General features: G+C 32.5%; 1 protein-coding gene across 1 annotated transcript; it reads right to left on the bottom strand.

The window, feature by feature from the left end:
* Nucleotides 1-278: 278 nt before the first annotated feature.
* JCHAIN (joining chain of multimeric IgA and IgM) lies at nucleotides 279-8,378 on the bottom strand. Its single transcript, XM_016132949.2, has 4 exons — nucleotides 8,278-8,378; nucleotides 4,888-5,014; nucleotides 1,959-2,039; nucleotides 279-1,266 (listed from the first exon to the last, which is right to left on the bottom strand). Exons 1-4 carry the CDS (start codon nucleotides 8,339-8,341, stop codon nucleotides 1,062-1,064), a joined length of 477 nt encoding a protein of 158 aa, XP_015988435.2. The 5' UTR covers nucleotides 8,342-8,378; the 3' UTR covers nucleotides 279-1,061.
* Nucleotides 8,379-17,080: the final 8,702 nt, after the last annotated feature.

Raw genomic sequence — 17,080 nt, 5'->3', positions numbered from 1 at the left:
TCCACAGTACCCTTAGATATATATGTCAGTTGACCTTGGCTTTCTGCCACAAAAAAAGATTGTGTGCCATGATTAGCACTATGTTTGCCAGGAGGAACCTTACCATTTCCTTTTAGGTTTAAATGACAAAGCTACCTCAAATATGTACATGCATGTGATTAATTCAGTGATTAATGCTTAATTTTATCATACTTATAAACTATCCATAATAAATTATGTTTTCACTTACAAAAAAGTTAGCACAAACTTTTTTTCCGACAAATTATTTCACACAGGTATATGCTTATGAATCTATTTAATTATTCAAACTGTGCTAGAGAATAATATTTTGGAATACATATTTCATTAGATTCAGTTACAACACAGATGATTTCCAATGAGAATTTCTTACACTATCCTAATTATCAAAAACATATTTTTTATCAAAAAATCTGTATTATCTGCTATCAAATCTGTGTTACATCAAAATATATTTTTCAGCTATGCATTTAATTATGTCACCTTCAGCTAATTGGTATCATAAATATTAGAGATCCCATATTACATTAGTTTTATAGATATTTCCAAAACATGTTTCCCAATCATTATTTTTCTAATGAAGACCTATAACTGATGTATGTTTATGTATTAATTTTCTCTACACAGTTTTACTTCTTAAAAAATGTATAGCATAGAATGTGCAAAAGCTCTGGCTCTCCAAGGCAAACCCCCATCTTTCAAAAAGACAAATTTTAATAATGTCTTCTGATTTTTAAACTTGAGTTTTATTTTCTCTCTTTGTCTATTTTTTTAAATGCTGGAAATTACATTCTTAAAGAATATATTCCCTTAGGCAAGGATATGTTAGAGATTCAATACTTAGAGTGTGAATATACAGCTGAGAAGTAATTACCTGATAAAAATAACAATGCTCCCATTTAAATTTAGGGGGAAGGGGAGTTAGTTTTATATTATCAAAAAAAATGTGATTTCAAATTCATTGGTAGTAAATATATTAATTTTCTGGATCAAAATGGAGAGCCTTTCAAGATAAAGAGCTATGCAGTCAGCAACGACTGAGATTAGTCAGGATAGCAGGAATCCGGGGTCAAGGCTGTTTCCACCATTACGGTCTTACCACCATACAAAAGTGGGACCCTATTTGTGTAGCACTTGTTTCTGTCATAAGCATAGCAGGTCTCATTGTCTTCATCACAGATATTGCTATGGGTGACAGTAACTACTTGATTTTCCAGCTCCACTTCTGTAGGGTCACATTTTTTACAGCTGAAAAACAGATACATATATTAGATAATACCCATCAAATGTCTCAGAATCTGAGTGACTGTGCATTTCTATCCAAAATTAATTAATTAGTTCTTGCAGCTCTGACCCAAAAACTGACAAAGGGTGACTTCTTTCATAACTCACCTGTTCTACAATACAGAATTGTTAAATAGAAATTTTCAACCCTTAACCTATAAAAATTAGTTGAAAGTAGGCAATATAATTAATGATATGATAATATGATTTGTCTACACCATGCAGGAACTTCTACTCTGATAGGTTTATTCCCAATTGTATATTAGGATTAAACAAGTTATTTGTAGTGACAAGAAAGGAAGAATTTTAAAAAAAGAAATTGATTGATCTGGGATTCTATAGTTTCCAAAGAAATGCTTACATGTTAATATGTCTGAAATCCACTTATTGAGCTATTAAGACAAATTGGCCATTCTTGTATTAATGGCAAAAATTTCTTCTTTAGAATAAATTTTCAGCTAACATTTATCTTCAATAAAGTTTTATAATTTATGATACCTAATAATTAACATAGATGTTAATGTATTCAACAGTTCAAATTATATTGATAAATGTTTATACCTCAACATATTTTCCAGAACATTCTTACTAACAAGGTAAATTTTGAAAGTTATTAACTTCCATGTCTAGATTAATATAAAAAAAAAATCTCTTACAGGTCAGACAAATGGTACACAAATTTGGTTCTCAGTGGTGAAGTGGGATCAGAGATATTCTCCCTGTTGTTCAGAGGAACTCTAAAAAAGAAAAAAACCCAACAGATCAAAATAATTAAACTAGCAGAAATTGCTATTTTTGGTTAACAGGCATATTGCTAAGACAATACTTACTCTTTCATCAGTATATTTAGCACTCTATAAGCACTCTATAGTAATACTCTTACTCAGATTACACAGTAATTTGCTATATTTTAAACATTTCCCATTCAAAACAAACCTCACAACAACTCCTTTGTCGATGATCTTTGCTTAATTTCCTTTACAAAATCAGCTCAAGTTTTACCCTCCCATGATGATTATTGTGATCCCATCCTCACCCCTCAATAAACTCCTTCCTCTACAGTCTCATTAAAGTTCATATATCTTTTTATAACAAGTGCCATATCTTAGTTACTTGTCTAAAGAGTAATTGCTTCCCTGAACTACATAAATTCCTTGAGGTAAAAACATTTATGTTTTCCCAGTGCCTTGCTGGATTGTGACATGCGGAATATGTTCAATATTTGTGAAATGAATGGACAAATAATATTATCCACATATTTGAGATGCATAAGTTACAAATGAGAGAGGTTAGCAACCTATCCGAGATCACACAACTATTAAGTAGTCAAGCTATAACTGGAATCCAGGTCTCTTGATTTGGTGATATTCCATGAAAAATTAGATAATGCTTATCAACTAGTTCAGGTGATTTCATGAACTTTTACATTTTTCATCTATGTCATCATTCGTTCTCATATGCCAAAAGATACAATGAAAAACTTCTTTCCTAACTCAGTACTCAGCAATACCATCCACATATATATCCAAGCAAAAACCTGGACACTATCCCTGAGTCTTCCTCTCTGTTGTGACCTATGTCTAATTCATCTCACAATTCAATTGATTCTAATTCTTTGTTTTTGTACAGGACACCATCATTTCTCTCCTAGCAATGCCCCTTTGAGGCACTAGCCACACTATTGCCAAAATGGCTTTTCTAAAATTCAAGTTTAATTTCCTTTTCTGCTTAAAACCTATGTCTCCCCACACATAACAGGGTATCCTTAAGATGGCCAGGAAGGCCCTTCATGATAAGCCTCTCACTAGCCGTATCTCCCACCATGCCACCCTCTTTATAATACAGGCCAGCTGTACACAACAGCTTGCAATTCCACAAATTTACCATGTTTTTCTCGTCTTCATGTCTTAACAATAACAAAAACAATAACGGTTCTAATATTTATTAAAGAAACAGGCTCAAATTAGTTGAGTAACTTGCTCAGAGTCACCTTGTTAATAAGTGATAGAGTTGGAAATAAGGCCATAATGACACAGCAATGATAACAGAACTTTCAAAAATGAGATCAGAAAATCATCAATACACATCAGGCAAAGTGGGTGAAGTAACCAAATTATCTGAATTCAGAAAATAATATATCATAAAAAGAATCACATAACAGAAGAAAAAGATGGATTAGAGTATCAAGGAGTGCCATTTAAAAATCTGGAGATTAAAACATAAGAGAGACACTCCTCTTCAGCATGGTTTAGGTGCCAATGTCATGGATGTCATCTCTTCAAGTTACATGCTTCTCCAATTGTTCTATCTCCAATAGGGAGCTTTGTGATATAGAGTCTGAATGGTCACAGAGAACCTGCTAGAGGAAGTGATATCTAAGCATGCAGGGTGAGGAGGAGTTAATCAGGTTAAGTGGGTAGGAGAAAGAGTTCTTCATGAAGAGGAACTAGATGTGCAAAAGTAGAAGAGAAAGAAAGCACCGTGAGTGTGGGGACAAAAGGCACTACGGCGGTGCCGGATTTTCGAACATAAGATGAAAAAAAAGTGGCAGTGGAAGAGCTTAAGAGTAATGTTGACTGTTGTAGGTGAGGCCAAAGCATTTATAATTTATCCTAATAACAATGTTGGGGAAACCAGCAAAGGAATTTTAAGAATTCTAGTGACATAATGATAAGTGACAGATAGGTTAGGTGAATAAATGTCAGTAAATAGCTTTTGAAAATATGCCAGAAACTATAGTCTTTAAAAGGAATAGATCTCAGTTTATCTTTACAATAACCCTGTGAGATATGTACTATTTTCCCCCTATTTCAAGATGAGGAAGTTGAAATTTAGAGTGGATAAGTAATTTGCATGCAAGAGCACACAGCTATCAAGTGAATGAGCCAGATCTTAAAATAAATTTTTAAATATATTATACTTCTCCCATTGATTTACTTGGACTGAATACTATGTTCTTTATCAATAACCTGACCAAGATAGGAGTGGTTCACAAGAAAGACATTACCGATTGGATCCAATAGAATCTCATTTCTTAAATATTATTAGCAATTCTGCTATTGAATGAAACTCTTATAGCTTATAACTTGGACTATGTGTGGAAGGAAAAGAATATCTGAAGTTCAACATACAAGTGAACACTAAATCAAATCAGTCAATTTGATTAGTCTACCTTACCTTTATGCAAACAGTTGAGTAGAGTATAAAATACTCTGTAGTTCACATATGGTACAAAATAAGGCTTTTAGTGTTATCTCAATTTCAGTTTGAACTTACCAAAGACAACTAAAAGTTTTCATTCAAATTGAAATAGCTCCACAAAAGCAGGGCACGTTGATAATGAGATCTGACCCTTCAATTGTAATTTGATCTTGCTTACTGGTTTTAGATTTTATGGAAAACTTGTTCCTACCCCCAACTTTTATGTAACTGGCTCAAGCCCTGTTAACTAGAGTCAACCTCATGTAAGATGATACACATCAAAACAAGGAGCAAAGATATAGGTATTACGTTCAAACAATGGCTAATATCACAGAGTATCTCTGCTTACAACATGAAAAAAATGAAATATAAAATACCGCGTACTTAATTCTGATGTTTCTCTCCACAATATCTTGACTAGGGTCTTCAGGAGAAGGGACGATCCTAGTAGTGATGCGGGCACACTTACATTTGTTGTCAACAAGAACAGTCCTTTCATCTTCATCTTGGGCTTGAAAGACAAAACATGTTAAGAAGAAATGAAAACTAAAGTCTATTTATAAACTTTGTATTGAGTTAATCTATTTTTTTCTTGCAGAAAAAAATTGTTTTACAGTTGATCAATTTCAGCTTTCTCCACTTGCTCGCCTTCCTAATCTAAAATAGCTAAGTGGAATCTCACAGCATAGTCAAGAAAATCCAAATGTACTTCAAAAGGAATTTTCTCTTTTTCCTTTGGACTAGTCCATGGGAACCTGAGTTGAAAGAATTCTGGTTTTAACCTAGTGCTTTTAATAGAGACATAGCTCTCTGAATGATACAGCTTTGTAAAAATCAGTGCCAATGACAAAATAAGAGAGAAAACAAAAATTAGATTGGATTTCTCTCAGATCAAAGCAGCACATTCAAAAGTGAACAAAAAATAACATTAGCCTTTATAAACTCAGGTTGAAGTTTACATCCTTGTATGTATGTGTGTTTATGTATATATGTGTATATACACACACATATATATGTATATGTAAAATCATTAGCATAATGCCTAAGACATGACACGTGCTTAATAAATTATAGCTCATATATATGTATATATATATAGCTACATATATGTTTACATATGTTTATATGTAAAATATATATATTTTTTTGGCAGAGATTGCATTAGAGCTAACCACAGGCATGTTTCTCCCCAAGATAATCTTATTTTGAAAGATTTTTAAATATTCTCCACTACAGTTTTCCTAAACTTAATTATATTTTTCTTTTCCATAATAATAATCAGGTTATTGATTATTATTTGTTGTCAACAAGAACAGTCCTTTCATCTTCATCTTGGGCTTGATGGTATAATGATTCAATCAAATAAAATAGGTGCTATATTAAAATTTCTTATAAAAATCCTTAAAAGTTATAGTATATATGGATATAAAGTGCTATAAATTTGCAAAAACATTTTAGGAAATATTGAGAAGTATAAGCTCTATATAATATATACGCCTGAGTGATGAAAAAGATTAATAAATGAATGACTGCACAGATGACCATTACAGCTTTAACTCTGAGTGTCAACATTTATTGTCTAATCTGAATATTAGACAAAGAGGTCTGGTAAGTGTTGCAAAGATTAAACAAAGAAAATTTCTCATTATCTGAATTTATATCAGTTAACAGATATTTGAAGAGTTAATATTTAACAGTGCTAATTAAATAATAATAATGTTAAATATCTTTTTATTCCTATAATTTTAGCTTAGTGACCTTTAAATTTTCCTCCCATTGAGCCTCAACTTAAAAAGAAATTTAGCACATAAATTCAAGTTATAATGGTTAAAAAATCAGGATAGATATTACTGTAACTGGAAGTCTAATTATTCTAGAGATGATCCCAGAACGTACATGACCTAATGGCAGTATTTCAGTCTTAATAATAACAGTCAGTGCAAAAACATTTTAAGACCATTGTTAGTGTACTTAGAATTGTTTTGAGCACTTTATAATGCATTATTATGCCATTATTCATAACCTCTTAATAAATATAATAAAAGTCTATGAGGTAATCAAGAAGAAACACTATGAAGTCAATTCAAAATAATAATATAACTCAACATTTTGAAAAGAGTAAGATGATTTAAATGGCATCCTCTTCCCTACTCTTGTATTCATGACTTGTAAAAGTTTTTCTCAATAAAATACAAGTGAGCATGTAATGCCTGACCAAGATTATAGATTGAATCAAATATGTGACTTGACTATTAAGTCTTAAAAGGAAATGTCTATATTTTATTTATGGCATATAATTTCTTACCAGAAACCTAAGAAAAAACTATTTTTACTGTTATTATATAAAAATATTAGGGAACCTAACATACGTACCAGAGAATGTACAAATACCTTCAGTTCACCAAGACATAAGATTCTAACATTCTTTCTCACTGACAGGCACTATTTTCTCCTAATAAATCTATTATTATAGACTGTGCCTTACTGTATGTAGTCCAAGAGCACCTGAGACATAGTAGGTAATGTATAAATATTTCTTAAATTTAATTAAGTTCAAACAAATAAGAAAATTTACTAAACAATACATACTAAATATGAACATAATGTTTACTAAAAGGTGATTCTCTTATACAAGCAGAATAGAACAGTAGTTAGGAGTGTGGGCTATAGGGTCAGGTGGTCCTATATAGGTTCTACCTATATAGGTTCCCATGCTTGCTGTGTAAACTTAGATATATGTTATTTCACCTCTCTAAATCTCAATGGGCTCAAATATATATCAGCAATTATACTAGTACCTATCCTCAAATGGTCGTTAGGAGAATAAAATTGAATAGTATATGTAAAGTCATTAGCATAATGCCCAGAATATAACATGTGGTCAATAAATGATAGCTCTTACATTACATATATACCTACATATATGTTTTACATATGTTTATAGGTATTTAAGATATATGTATATAATAATATGTATACTATACATGTTTTACTATCTTTATATTATAAATATCATTAGAAATTCATTATTCTTAATGCTAAGTTAGTACAAAAACATATGTAAAATGACCGTTCTTAATTGTATCATACTCAATCTTGAAATAAGAATAAGTTCGCTAAATGTTAGAAGCAATCCTGTCAAATTATGTTACTTCTAATTCATGTGCCCTTCTAGATGAAAATTATTAATACTGTACTTCTATATTCAGAACGTATTCCATTTTCTACAGCAGTTGGAAGGTTATTAAACAAAATAGCCAACGTTTAGCCATCAAGTATAGGCACCCTGTAGAATATTAAACATTGTTAAAGGATCATATTAAATCTGTAGGCTCAGATCCAGCAAAGTTGTTAGAACTAATATCAGTCTCTAGAGAAATAAAATCCTAATGCATTCTGTGTTGTATTTACAATAATTATTACATAATTTCTCCAAAATAAATTAAGACACTCAAGGAGAGGGCTATTAATTTTCAAGATTCAATATGGATTTTCATGTAAGTATAGCTCTTAGTACTTACCCAGAAATATATATTTTTATTATTCTCTGTGTTATAGTAGGCAAACAAGTAAGAAAAGAGAAAAAGAATAAAAAACATTACAGTGAGTCTTGTCAGTGTAAAGATCACTGCCCGTATAAAGATTAAGGCATGTTAGAAAAATGTAGCCAGCTAGCTAGCCAACCAAAGCACAAACATAAATCTTTAAATCTGAAGAACAGATCTGTGTTATATTTTTCCTTTTACCTGGGGTCATTTTCAAAATATCACATACCTGTCACAAGAACAGCCTTAATAAAAATGACCAGGACTCCCCAGAAAAGCAAATGGTTCTTCATCTTGACCTTGCTTCGTTTGAAAACTGGAGCTAAGAAAGTCAGGGTTAAGGTGTGTGATCTATAAGGAGTGTGCAAATTACGGTGCTTCTGCTTTCTTAAAATAGCACTCCAGGCAGCTAATATAATCACAACTGAGCCTGCAGTCTGAAATTTTAATACTGCACTGGAAAGAAATGTATGGTTCAGAGTTATGTATTTTCTTCCAAAGCATCCTCCCAAAGCCATGCTTTAATGCAAACACTTCTTATTTTACATTTACTCTATATAATTAAACCAGAAGACTAATAATCATTTCAAGGCAGGAGTCCATTAAGAATGCTTAAATAAGGGTTTTCAACTTTATTACTTGGATGATAAAGTTTCCAAATATATGACATTTGTTGTGCCTGGAACAATAAATAAAGGGAAGAGAAAGGAGTAATGCATTAAAGCTCCTTAAGGTCCCCATTGTATCTTATGTCAACTTTTTCTTCTGGTCCTTAATGAACTAAACTATGAGATTTAAATATACATATCATACATCACATGTATAATATATACACATTCTGATTACTTTCAATTATTTTATAAGCTTAAATATGAAATTGTAATTAGAAGAAACAGGTGGATTTTAGACATATCAGTTGCCACATTTTACTCTGATAGCATTAAGGCAGACCAATTGTTTGCTTATCTAGTAACACCTTTCAGAATTGTAAAACCATAAAATGATTTTCATTTGAGAGGCCTCAACAGAAAACCGAATCACTGCAGTATTTCTTGTACATTTTTTTTCATTAATTAGTGGGGGGGGAAAAAAAAAAACCCTAAGCTTTTGGACATAGCATTCCCTTACCCACCTCTCTAACATGCTAGAATTTCCTGTCTCTTAGGTAGGCTTGTTCTAAAAACATGTCAGTTACATTTCTGTGCAATATCAAATCTGTGCTACTGTTGGTTCTTAGTTCTCTAACTGTTTAAGGGTCCCCTAGAATTTTGAGATGTACTAAAGAAATACTTCAGGATCATAAGTAGGCAAGTGGATTTCAAAGCTAAAAGTAGAAAACAACAGTAAAAGCTGTTAAAGATTAGCACATAATTACACTCCATCAATCAATATGTATTGAGAGTCTAGCAAGAACAAAATGCCAGGCACTAAAACACATAATATTACTATTCTGTCAAATTTTTTAAAATTTCTACTATTGCGGCACTTAGAAACTATGTGGAGTTAAAAAAATATATATATACTGGATTCACATGAACAATTATATCTAATAGAAAAAGAAACAGATCTGAAAGCATATTATTTTAGTATGTGGTCAGGATGACAAAACAAATATCAACCACTTAAGAACTCCTCATCTCTAACTGTAGTTTCTAAATGACTGATTTATTCCACCACTCCAAAAGAGAGTAATTAGAAGTTAGCAGGAAAACTAAGCAGGGGCGGATCTGGTTACTACTTGGATGGGAGGTTACCTAGGAAGACCAGGTGTTGTAGGCATAAAAAATAAAAAATAAGGAATTGTTAGCTGACAAGGATCTTGCAGTCTATGAGGTCAACCACCCAAGGGTTACTGCACCTAAAAAAATAATAATATATTAATTAATTAAAAAGAAAAATGTTAGCTGGATACTTTTTTAAAAGTATTCACATTATTCCCTTGAACATAAACTCAAGACTAGACTGCTTCCCCAAAGTCATTTGAATAAAACTGAATCAAAAGTCCAGAAATAAATTCAGGCTTATATATGGTCAACCAATATTTGACAAGGGAGAAAAGAATAGTCAATGGGGAGCGAATCATCTCTTTAACTAATAGTGTTGGGAAAACTGGATATTCATATCCAAAATAATAAAACTGGACTCCTATCTTACACCACTCACAAAAAAATAACTTGAAATAAATTAAGGACTTAAACGTAAGGCCTGAAACCATAAAAATTCTAGAAGAAAACAGAGGAAAAGCTCCTTGACATGAGTCTTGGCAATAATTTTTTTTGGATATTACGCAAAAAGCAACAAAAGCAAAAATCAACAACTGGGACTACATCAAAATTGTAAATGAAAAATTCCAGAAATAAACAATTCTTAAGTTTTAAATTTCACTCTGTTCTGTGTAGCATGATGAAATCTAATGCCATCCTGCTCCGTCCCTCCCAGGATATGAATCATCCCTTTGCCCAATGTGTCCATGCTGTAAACACTACCGCCCATTAGCCACTGTCTTAGTTATCAAACCGATTGTCATGCTTGTGTTCAAGTAACCCTTATTTTACTTAATAATACCCCTAACACAAAGAGTAGTGATACTGGCAATTCAAATATTCCAAAGAAAAGCTGTAAAGAGGTTCCTTTAAGTTAAAGATATGTATGTACAGGAAAAAAAATATATATATAGTGTATACAAAGTTCAGTACTATCCAAGGTTTAGCATCTACTGGAGGCCTTGGAACATATCTACTATGGATAAGGGGGGAACACTTTACTTGAAAGTTGCTATGAGAGTAGAGTTTTAATGTTCTCACCATAACACAAAATTATAATTATTGAGGTGAAGAATATGGTAACTATCTTTATTGTGGTAACCATTTCAAATACACATATCATCACATTGCACAATTTAAACTTACACAGTGTTATATGCCAATTATTTCTCAAAAGCTAGAGGTGGGGGAAGAATATATCCAGAGTTTTCGGACTTTTCGGGGGCAGAGGGCAGGCAGAAGACACTTGGAAGAAGTGTTGGCCTTATTTGAAATAGCCTAAAAGCAGAAGCAAACTAAATGTTCATAAAAAATTGAAAAACAACTTGTGGTATATCCATTACTCAGCAATAAAAGTAAATGAACTGTTAATATACACAACATGAACGAATGTCAAAATAATTATCCTGAGTGAAGGAAGCCAGACAAAACATTAAAGAGAGAGTAAGTACATACTATATGATTCCAAATATTATATATAATAAACACATTATGAAAATATATAAACATATTTTAATATTTTAAATTCTATTTAGATTTATTGTATTTATATTAAATTAAATATTGTATAATATTTTAATGTAATTCTAGAAGATATAAGCAAATCTATAGGGACAGAAAGCAAATCAGCGATTGCCTGGGAATAAGGGACAAAGAGAAAAGGAGGAAAAAAAGGATTATAAGGGTAGGTGAGAGAGGATAGATATGTTAATTACCTGGATGGTGGTTATGAATTCACAAGTAAGTATACATATATATCAAAATTTATTGAATCGTATGGCTCAAATGTATATAGTTCATTGTATATCAATTATATCTCAATAATGCTATTAAAAAGTCACATCTTCAGAATTCAGTATTTAAATATGTTAGATTTTCTTTGACTATCCTTTATCAAGTTGAGGAACTTCCTTTCTGTTCTTAGTTTGCTGAGATTTTTTTAAAATCAGAAGTGGATGTTTCATTTTTTTCAAATGCTTTTTCTCCATTGAGATGACCAAATGATTTTCTTTTTTTAGTTGGTTAATATGGTAAATTACATTTGATATTAAATGTTAAACTAACCTTGCATTCCTGGAACAAACCCCACTTAATCATGATGCAATATCCTTTTTATAAACTGACATATTCAACTACTAAAATTTTGGTTTGAATTCCCACTTTTAGATTCATAAAAGATATGAGTCTGAAATGTTCTTTTCTTTTAAAGTCTTTGCCTGTTTTTTTTTTAATCAGGATAATGCTAGCCCAATCCAATATGTTCAGAAGTATTTCCTCCTCTCCAATTTTCTAGAAGAGTTTATATAGAATTAGTGTTGTCTTTAAGTGTTTTGGCAGATTTCACCAGTGACGCCATAGCCCAGAGACTCAAGACTGCAAGCTGGGCAATTGCAGAGGTCTCCTTGTTTGTTTTCTGTCTCTCGAGATTGCTAGCTTTCATTTCTAATGTCCAATGTCTGAAAAATCATTGTTTCATAAATTTTCTGTCCGTTTTTTTAGTTGTTTCATGTGGGAGGGTAAATCACGTCTGCTATTCTATCTTGGTTTTCGGAAGCTTGAAATTAAGAGTTTGACACATAAGTTTTTAGACTGAACTAGACTTTTTTTGACTACTTTTTAGAGAAGTTTTAGGTTCACAGCAAATAAGCTAGACATTCGATAATAGAAAACTACCCAATTATTGAAGCTTCTTAAAACATTGTTAAGGAAAGTCAAAAAAAATTAATCATGGTAATTTGGAAGCAATGATGGGGAGGGGGGGAATGGCTTCATGCTTAAACTTTATTAAACGATTCATTGCGCCAAATTCTTCTGTATAACCAGTCTTCCCCCATGACTCACTGCACTCAGCAGTGATCTTTTCAAAAGGAAAATTAGGGCTTATCTGACTTAAAACATCTACTGACATCTTGTTACACATAGAATAAATTAAAACTTAATATCTTTCTTGATTTCCCACAACTCCTTTCAGTCATCACTCTTCAGCTACTTCTGTTCAGGGCCTTTGTACTTTCTCATCCCTCTGCACAAACACTTTCCATATTTTTGCATGGCTGGCCCCTTGCCATCATTGCCTCAGATAGACTTTCCCTGGTTGTTAACCACCCTAACCAACTGCCACTCACTGTCATATTACCCCATCTTATTTTCCTTCACAGTATTTATCATTGTTTGAAATTCTTATTTAGTTTATTTAGTATCTGTCTCCTCATTATTAGAATAATAGCCACTTGAAACGGCATTGTCTCGTTGCTCACACCTGTTTCCAAGAACCAAGTACAGAAATGCCTAAAACATACTGATTGAATAAAGGAAGAATGGAGATGGTTTTCATAAGGAGTTGATAACTGTTTCTAATTTTAAGTCTTTTAACAATATAAGTCTTTTTGGAAAGACTCCATATTCTTGTCACTTTTTAAGTGTATCTCTTTTTTGGCAACTATATTACACTATTGGCTTGTTAAGTACTTACTCAACTAAAATCCCCTTTTTAAAAACATATTACTATAAAGAAATAATTTCCCCACACTTAATACTATTTAAATAGCTGAGATTTGGGTATGAGATTTAGAATTGATCCCTAAGTCTTATCTTGCTAAACTCAGATCATATTACAACCTATTAAATTCTTTTTGAGTCCAGATTTTGAAATCTAGCACATTAGTTATTTCTCTCAGCTTTACAGCATCTACAAACTTGATATATATATATATATATATATATATATATAATCAGAATCCTCATTTAAGTCATTAAGAAAAAAACATTCAATGTGATAGTGCTGAAGATAGACTTCTACAGCACACATCTAAAGTCTCTAAGCTAACACAAGTCCATTAATAAGCACATTTTAGTGAGGGTAGTTCATTAACTCATATAATACCATAGTATCACACAGACAGAAAATCTCTATTTTGTCCATAAGAATAGCATGAATACTTACTGTAAGTAATCAATCTCTTCTTAGCTCCTATGTTTAATAACATATGATTTCTCCCATTAAAAGTCTTCAATAATATAAAAGGATCCTTGATATTCTGGCATCTTGACACTTAAATACTTAAAAGAGATGATGGTATTTTTTAAGAATCTTCTTGGCTTTATATCCAAGATGATATAGCTAAACTTTCTTGATTTTCCTTTTAATGGATTAAATTCTGCATTTAGTATAACAATTCATTGTTTTCATTTGTCCTTAAACTTTATATGAAAAGATTTTGGTAATAAATAGTGTTGCCCAAAAGAGCTCCAAAAATACAGCTTCTAAGATATAGTGTCATCAGGAACACAGCCTTTACACCTTCTCCATATATACTACATCTCTACCTTCTATACCTTTGAGGCATTAGACAATATAAAAATAACTCTTGAATCATACCCAGAAAAATAAACTCAGGGAAGATCCTATTAACACTGGAGGAAAAATCTTCCACCAAGAGATACTAACAGCAAAAATGATCTCCAAAATAAGTGAAGCAAGATAAAGCATTCAAAAGAGGAAAATTATGTGTATATATGCATAATATAATGAAACTATAATGATGACCGGTTTAATTTTAAACATTTCTAAAAGTCCCGAAACGGCCTATAATCACTCAAAGTTTCATGAATCCATTGTAAATAAAGTTGCAAAGATTAAAGGGGGAGTTTTTCTATGACAAAGGGAGCTAAAGCTTGATATGACTGGCAATCTATTCCTCCCCCACAAAGATCTTGGCAGGGTTGGCTCTGGGCTTCCCAAAACTCCCGGAGAGCATTCTCTCTCTAATTCCATAAAAGCAGAAATAACTTATCAAAAATCATTATCTACAAAAGTTTAAAGATATGCTTATTAATCTTAAAGAGACAAGCTATTACAAGTGTATTTATAATGTTTTCTTAATCCAAGTAGTAGTATATATATGTTTGTTATATTATCCTTTACAACTTTTATATTCATAATAAATTGAAAACAATTATGAGTCATTATCCAAAAAAAAAAAAAAAAGATTATCAATCTAAACAATGCACACCTATCTCTTCCCTTTCAGAATCTTAACCCTGGATCTATTATGTAGATTAAAAATGCCCCACATTTTGCATATTATTATATGCAAAAGCTTAGTATTAAGGGCAGAATTACAAATACTAAACTTTATTTCCAAAATTAAATTCTAATTTTTAAAAGCACATATAAATGCATTTTATACAACTGACTTTTGTGCAAACTATTTTGTGTTCCTTTTCGTTATATATATTTCATACACCAATTTCCAAAAATTGATATAGAAGACAGTTATGTAACATTCCACTATGTTTATATACCTTTTGTTTGCCATACAGTCTCCACTACTCCATTTGTGGTTAACTTGTTTACTATTAAAACTATTTTTCAACAAATTTACATTGCAGACCTAATATGTGCCTGATATGTTATACCCTTGGTTTAAGATAATAGATAACCATGAGCAACCAGGCCCTGCCTTTCCAGAGGTTATACTCTTGTGGGGAAGACATATAGAAAAATAAAATAATCATAGTTTGAGATAGCTACAATAAAGGAAAAAAGTAGCATGACAGAGAGCATCTGGGGTAGGATTGAGGTCATCTACTTTAGAAGACATACTCAGGAAAGGCCTCTCTGAGGAGGTAACATCTAGACTGAAACAGAAGCAAATGAGAAGGAGCCTGTACTAGTTTTCTATGCCACCATAACAGATTACTACAAATTGAGTGGCTTAGAACAACACAGATGTATTATCTTACAGTTCTATAAGTCATAAGCCCAGGTAGCCTCAGTTAATTCCTCTTCTCTATTTTCACAATGTGGAAATCAAGGTACAAGCCAGCCTGGCTCTTATCTGACCCTGGGAGAGAATCTACTTCTAAGCTCATTCATTATTGGCAGAATTCTGTCCCTTGTGGTTTTAGCGTCAAGGTCCCAATTCCCTTACCTGCTATTAGCTGGAGGTTGTTCTCAGCTTCTAAATGCTAATAGCATTTCCCTGACTAGTGGACCCCTTGATCTTCAAAGTTAGCAACAGTAAACCAAGTCTTCGTCATGCTTCCAATCTCTCTAACCTCTGCTTTTGCCTCATCTCTCCTGCCTCTCATCACAGAAAGTTCAGTACTTTTAGGAGCTCATGTGATTACATTGGGCCCATCCAGATAATCTAGGATAACCTCTCCATTTTAAGGCCCATACCCTTAATCAAATCTCCAAAGTCTCCTTTGGTATGTAGCAACTAACATTCACAGGTGCTAGGGATTAGGGCACACACATTTTTGGAGGGACATTATTCTGCCTACCACAGAGTCAGAACTGTGTTCCAAGAAGAAAAGAAACAGCAAGTAAAAGGCCAAGATAGGAAAGAACTTGTCTCGCACAGGAGAAGCAGCAGGGAGGAAGGCCCCCCACCCACCCCCCCACCCCCACCCCCAAGCCGCAGCAGAGTCAAGGGCAGAATCATAGGGGATGACACCATGCACTTCTTTTTAAGAGTACCTTTCCCCCCATTCGATTTATTATACAATTTTAGAATCTCTTTTGAATTTTAGAATCAATTTTAGTCATTCTAAAGCTAAAGATGAAGCATAGGTTCATTTCACCTCCCACAAAACCAAAAGCCATTATTACTTCTTTCACATCTATACAGAAAAATTTCTAATTGACATTTTTTAACCCTAAACATTTTGGTTCTTGCATGCAGAATTTCGTCAAATATGCATCTGTATCCAATCACAGTGCATGTAAAATTTATATTTAGATATCAGGAGGCAACAGCTAAATTAACAAAGAACTCAGAACATGAAGAAGGATCTTTATCCCAAATTATTTTTAAAGATTAAAAACTTAAGACAAACAAAAACTGAATTCTCTTTTTTTCCAACAGCTTTCCACATACACTTTTAGTGTAGTCTTTGTGGTTAAATGTTTGTAAGGAGAATTGCACCTGTGTTGAGGTCTGTTTTTAAATAAACTTGCACCTGCAGGGGCTTTTCATAGAACTGCTATTTGGTATAGTACATGTCAGTCATTTGACCATTATGCAGCGCTCTTTCTTACCACAGTGACCTTCTGGGCAGGTCCTACTTTACAAATAGCCTATTTCCAAAAACTCATTTGAAAAACAACAGTTTAGATTACGTGGTAATTTCTCTAGAGACATAATAATAAACAGTGTCCCCAGGAAACCTCTCAAACAGCAATATGCTCCTTTCAACTCATTAACTCAAGTGGTGTAGTCTCTCACTGCTTTAAGGAAATTCGAATCTATTTTCAGGAGAGGC

Source organism: Rousettus aegyptiacus, unplaced genomic scaffold (assembly GCF_014176215.1).
Source record: "Rousettus aegyptiacus isolate mRouAeg1 unplaced genomic scaffold, mRouAeg1.p scaffold_m13_p_10, whole genome shotgun sequence".
Lineage (NCBI taxonomy): Eukaryota > Metazoa > Chordata > Mammalia > Chiroptera > Pteropodidae > Rousettus > Rousettus aegyptiacus.
The sequence above is the reverse complement of the archived record's forward strand: the minus strand, read 5'-3'. Positions and strand labels throughout refer to the sequence as shown.